This window comes from Protopterus annectens, chromosome 7.part1, assembly GCF_019279795.1.
Source record: "Protopterus annectens isolate FY-2018-M chromosome 7.part1, PAN1.0, whole genome shotgun sequence".
In the NCBI taxonomy this organism is placed as follows: domain Eukaryota; kingdom Metazoa; phylum Chordata; order Ceratodontiformes; family Protopteridae; genus Protopterus; species Protopterus annectens.
Window position 1 is genome coordinate 481,401,726 of NC_056740.1, and position 6,000 is coordinate 481,407,725.

The following is a 6,000-nucleotide window of genomic DNA, read 5'->3' on the forward strand; positions in this document are numbered from 1 at the left end:
AGACCACCAGGAAAACCTGTCCCACTGCCTTGGGACCTAAATTTCATCCTGGAAAAACTCACACTGCCTCATTTCTAGGCAGCCATTTCTGCAACAGTTCAAATGTGCACATGGAAGACTGTTCTGCTGGTGGCCCTTACCTCTGCTAGAAGGGTGTCAAAGTTACAAGCTGTCATGGCCTGCCCACCTTCCACTGTCTTTCACAAGGACAGGGTGACCCTGAGCATTAACATACTGTCCTTAAATCAGTCCATTCACCTGCCCACCTTCTTCCCCTCTCCCACTAATGACAGTGAGAGGATACTCCATTCCCTGGACGTTCACAGGCAACTAAGGTTTTATTTAGACAAAACTAAGTCCATCAGAATGTCTAACCAACTCTTTGCATCCTTCCACCCCAGAACCCTGGGCAAGGCAGTCTCCAAACAAACCATTTCCTGCTGTATCAGAAAAACTGTTTGCTTCTGCTACTCCCACCATGGCAAGGACCTACCCCAGGGAGTAAGAGCTCATTCTACCAGGGCCGTGGCATCCTCCAAAGCCTTCCTCAAAGGCCTGAACACAGCCTCCATTCTGAAAGCAGCAACCTGGTCCACCATACACACTTTCACTAAACACTATAAATTGGATCACATCTCCAGAGCTAGGGCAGTCCTGCAGGGTTTTCTGGAATCAGCTATCTCTATCCCCACCTTTCATTCTAACTAAGCTGTGGCACTCTCCCACAGTAAGAATACTGCAACATAGGAATAGAAGGACATAGAATAGTTGTGTAAATTCTTACCATAAGCATAATGTCCTTCTCTTCCATGTTGCAGTATTCCTTCCCCTCACCTATCTCCCTTTTTCCTATTGACCTGTCTAAAGGGAACCCTGGGGCACCCACTAGACTACAGTCAGACTAGCCAGTATATGGCACATTGCACCTCTTGTGGACATCTTTTTGGACTGCCCAACTGGGCTTTAAGTTCTGAGGTCTGTGCATGCAGACGTCACATTTAAGGTTACTGGTTTATGGCCCTACATGTGATGTCCCATGCACCTACAGCAACCAGACTTGAGCTTTTGTATAGGAACCAACATCTGAGTCACCTGAGGCGGGAGATCCCACAGTAAGAATACTGCAACATGGAAGAGAGGGACATCTATGGTTATGGTAAGATTTTACACAATTATTCTTTCCCTGTTTTGTGGGGAGAGGGTGAGAGACTGAAGAAGCAGGCATGATTCTGCCATCTGTTATGAGGCTTGCTGGTGCTGAAAGCTGGACTAGTTAAATTGTTACGCATGTATTATTTTCTTAGCTTCGATCCTCAGATTTTGATCCATTCACTTTTATCAAGAAGAGGTGTATGTATACTTCTACCTCTTCTAGTTTATCCGTAAGTAGTATTCTGGTTGCAGGCATGTGTGATAATTAGACAGCAGAAGTACAGACATTTTGTATGCCGCTATCTTGCCAGAGGATTTATTAGGGGAGAACAATTGATATTGAGTGTCATGATATGAAGAAATCCTAATCCCTCAGCAGCACATGCTCCAGGGACCTCAACCTCATTACCACAATCAACAGAACATAACCCAGAGACTGCCAATGCTCCGGAATAGACTTCCTATACATGTCGAGCAGAGCACCTCACTGGCCTTCTTCAAGAGAAATCTTGATGAGTGGATGGGAAATTGAAAGTTCACCCCAGGGATCACTCTAGTGGCTCTGCTTGATAGAGGCACTGGGAACTAATATCGGGCGGCAAGATGCCAGGGCACTTCTATGGGCTACTAGCCTAGTACACACCTATGAACTATGTGTGAGCATTTTATTTAGTACTTTTTTTGCCCCATGCCACCAGACCTCATCTTACCAGATGCACATTCATTCCCCAGTAGTCTGAAATGACCAGCTTTACTTGGGGCGTGACATTCAAGGATCAGTCATACAAGCAAACACTGGGGCTGTTTGCGCCCTCACTGGAATCTCAGCTATGGGATGGATTATTGTGACATGCCTAACTCTTCTTCTGTTAGTGCCCTCTTCTCCTGCCATCTTTCAGTTCTGCTACTTCCATTTAAACTTGCTGGTGTGGTACCAGTAAATCATCTTTGGCTTTGTTTTCTGTGCTGGTGTGGATGTACCATACCTGAGGCTTACCTCTTATACTTATCCATCATGTTAATGTCTCTGCATTACAATCTGCTGGCTTAATTCCCAGTTTGTCCAGTTTTGGTGACCATGTGGTAACATTCCAGATATAGTCTTGCCAACACTTCATTACTGCAGCCAGCATATATACAGAATATAGTCATATTCACTAGGTACGAGAAGTTTTGACATGGTTTAACATTAGAAATATCTTCTTAAGGGCACCTCTCCGTGTTGTAATGTCTCCTGAAACATGGTAATTTTGCCAGTATTTATTTGACTATGTATAGTTGAGTATGAGGTACTGTAGAGAGAGAGAGCAAAGAGGATAGGTGTCCAACTTGTTAGTAGTTGGGGACCATCAAAATGGTCTCTCTCATACAACTGTGTGTTGCACTCCCCAGCGGAGGAAGGGCATTTTATTTGTAGTCAGTGTACATTTATAGCGTTTACATATTCCTCTTATTTCAGTGCTCCTGATATGGTCCTTGTATTTCCTCCATGACTAGTCAGAGATCCTTTATTCATTACATGACCCTGCAGTTTTATCTTATATTTTAGTCCATTAGCTGTGGACAGCAAAATGTATGATAACTATAGCTGACACCAAGTCATTGCGAACATTTTTCACAAGAATATTAGGGTGCTGAGGGCGATGGCAACGGCTTAGGTTGGCAAACGTATCTGCAGGCCATGTTGAACAACCTCATGTGAGGAATTCGTATGGACACCTAATGCCAAGTAGCTAATGTTTGTCTCCTTAACAACTGTCAGCCACATTAAGCAGAGTGGATTCCTGCCTTTCTTTATGGTGCTGTGAATGAGTCTTTCGTCATTTATGACTTTTTGGAACCTAGGGTGATCAGCTGTACTCTAGATTACATTGTTGCATTTTTGGTCAATACAAAGCAAACACCCAAATTCATTTTTGTGGTTGTGCCACCCACATTTCCTCTGCAGGAAGCTGCCTTATGTGGCCTCCACCCTGCTTAAATATAGTCAACTGTGGAGGTCACTGGTTCCCCATGTTTTCACATTAATTCTTCTGTTTCTGCCGATAACTCATTTTGATGCTGAAGTATATGACCAGACGGACTTCATCCTTTTTGTTTTGTTTACAAGTTGCCAGTTGTCATGTTTTTATTTTTATTAAACAAGAAAGAATCCACTGAGGAAAAAGTCCCTTTTTGTACCGGTGCCGTGAGTAGAAAAACTCAAAGGCAACATCGTCTGCCTCCTAATGATTTCTGGTTACTCTGTAAAGTGTCCGTGCAGATGATGTTTACCATTATGACCATGGTTACTCACCAAAAAGGTCTGTAAAAATGTCTTTATCCATTTAGTAGGTTAAGGTATTGTAAAAGAGCAATGACTGGTTCTGCAGATAACCTTAATTAAGTTTAGATAGTGCCCTATTATGAAGTAGTGATGGGTACACTGGGATGCTATTGGTAAACAATTAAGCCATGGTTTCTAATACTGAACATGTTCTTTGTTTCTGTTTCTCCTCTAACAGAAAAACCTTACAATCTGCGGAAAGCGTGTGTCGATGAGATACTCTGACCCTCCTGTGGAATGGACCTGCAAATATGTAAGTGAAGCATGGTAGTCAGTGAGCTCTGTCATGGGATAGTAAAGCAGAGTGGGGGTTCGAAACGCTAAGTTCTACCTCTTGAGAGGCGATAAATTGAGTTCTACATTCTGAGAGAATTTGTGTTGCTACATTGTACACCCCAGTGTTGCTATGCTGTGTACCCTAAGAGGACTTGTGTTGCCATATTGTACATCTTTGGAAGATGCACGTAGTGACTTGTGTTGCTGTGTTGTACACCCCGGGAAGATGCATGTAGCGGTGGTCAAAACTCTGAGAGGATCACCGCTGCAAGGTCTTGCATATCAGCAGAGTGCTGTTTTCTTGAAGGGTTAATGCATCATCTCTCACTACTGAGTGGAAATTACAGCAAGTGCTGCCCGTTTTTGCAGTACTATAGTCAGTGAGTAAGTGTGTGTGTGTTAGAAACTGTCCTTGGTGTGGGAAATGTAAGATTTTCCTCAGTGGCTGCATGACATAAACTCACTGGTAACATAATAGCTTGCAAATGTCATAGGATGTGACTACAATTGTATCCTGATGTTCTGAATAGTCATAAGCCCTTGGCTTTCTGGTGAGAGAGAAAGTAAAGCACTTATAAAACATTTTGTTTGTACATAAGGCTGCTAACAGAATTTTGGATGCCATTTTTCTTTCTGTATAACCCCCAACACATACACAGTTTTATGTTTGAGCTTATCGTATGATATGGCTGCAGAAGACTTGTGTTCAAATTCCGCTTGACTCAGAAGAAAGTAAAATTTGAAGCAGGATTCAAAGTTGTGCTTTTGCCACCCCCCCCCCCCCCCCCAAAAAAAAAAATCTGGGATGCTTTACCCTACTGTACTCCCTTTCCTAATATAAAGTCCAAGTTTGCTTCTCGTCTAGGAAAGGAAAGTTGTCCAACTTGTGAGAAATTCTGCAATGAGCGAATTTTCTCACACACAACTGTTCATACTGACAACATTCACAGTGAGAATTTATTTCTATTTGAGCTCCTTTATTAGCTATTTTTCACCACACTTTGTAGCATGGGTCTTCTGTCTGGCAAGATTGGGTGTAAGCAAAGTTTAATTTTATGCATGTATATGTAGATATAAAATATACTCTGTTTATAAAACCGTGCATCTGAGTAGTACTAATACTAGACATATGTGAATGAACTACTGGTCACATGATCTTTCTGGAAGTGATCTGTAGAGTAGATGGTGCCAGAATAAACTAGTATGATGTAGCAACATTTTTTACAATGGAGATCTGAAAATGTGTTTTAAGTGCTTCTGAGGTGTGAGCTCTGGAATACTGCTGCACTGCCTGAACTGTACATCCGTCATGTTTTGCAGAATATTTGAAGGGCATAGTTACTTATGGTCTTAGTACATAATGACTTCTGAACAGGAGCTGCCTAATAATATAACCTTCTTGCTGGTTAGTAATCAATTAAAAAAAACCTCAGTACCCTTATTTGAAGTTGTCACACTTCCCATTGCACTTGAATTAAGAAGCACGATCATTGCTGCAGTTCTGAATTCATTTCCATGTCTTGCATTGTGCAGAGTTCATTATTGTATTCATCACAGAAAGGTATTCTTGCTAAATGCCAAAGAGGAAGTCTGGGCATAAGCCTCTTAGGCATTTAAGGTGCAGATGAGGTCATTAGGTACCACGTTAAGACCATTATTCATTTGACATCCACATCTGCCATCAGTTTTATCTTTTCAGTAATGTATGTTGGAGCCACTGCCAATGTTTAGGGCCTCCATTGCTGTTTGCCACTCTGCTGTAGTGTAACCCCATGAGGAGAACAGAGAATGTTTCAGAGGATTCCGCAATCCTGGGATGCCTACCACAAGGTAGACATGGACAAGGTAAAGAGCCTAGATCTAAGGCCAACAGACATAACTTCTCTTCATTGCCCACAGCATTTTTCTCTTTTGATGCTCCTTCTTGCTTTGGGACGTCAGTTACTTAGCTTGCTTCACATTGATTGTCTCTTTACTACCCTTATGTATAGCTGAGAAGCGTTTTAATCCTGGGTGTAGGAGGAAGTCCTGTTTACGAGTTCTAGGTGACAGTTTGCACCATCCTGGGTAGAAGTTCTAGGTTACAGTTTGCACCATCCTGGGTAGAAGTCTAGGTGACAGTTTGCACCATCCTGGGTAGAAGTCTAGGTGACAGTTTGCACCATCCTGGGTAGAAGTTCTAGGTGACAGTTTGCACCATCCTGGGTAGAAGTTCTAGGTGACAGTTTGCACCATCCTGGGTAGAA

At 42.5% G+C, this 6,000-nt stretch overlaps 1 protein-coding gene across 1 annotated transcript in view; it reads left to right on the forward strand.

Moving 5' to 3' along the window:
- RBM6 (RNA binding motif protein 6) overlaps positions 1-6,000 on the forward strand; it is a 689,827-nt gene that overhangs the window by 413,371 nt on the left and 270,456 nt on the right. Inside the window, exon 2 of the mRNA XM_044078933.1 lies at positions 3,657-3,731. Within this exon, the coding sequence (XP_043934868.1) occupies positions 3,657-3,731 (75 nt within the window). The remainder of the gene's footprint in view (positions 1-3,656; positions 3,732-6,000) is intronic.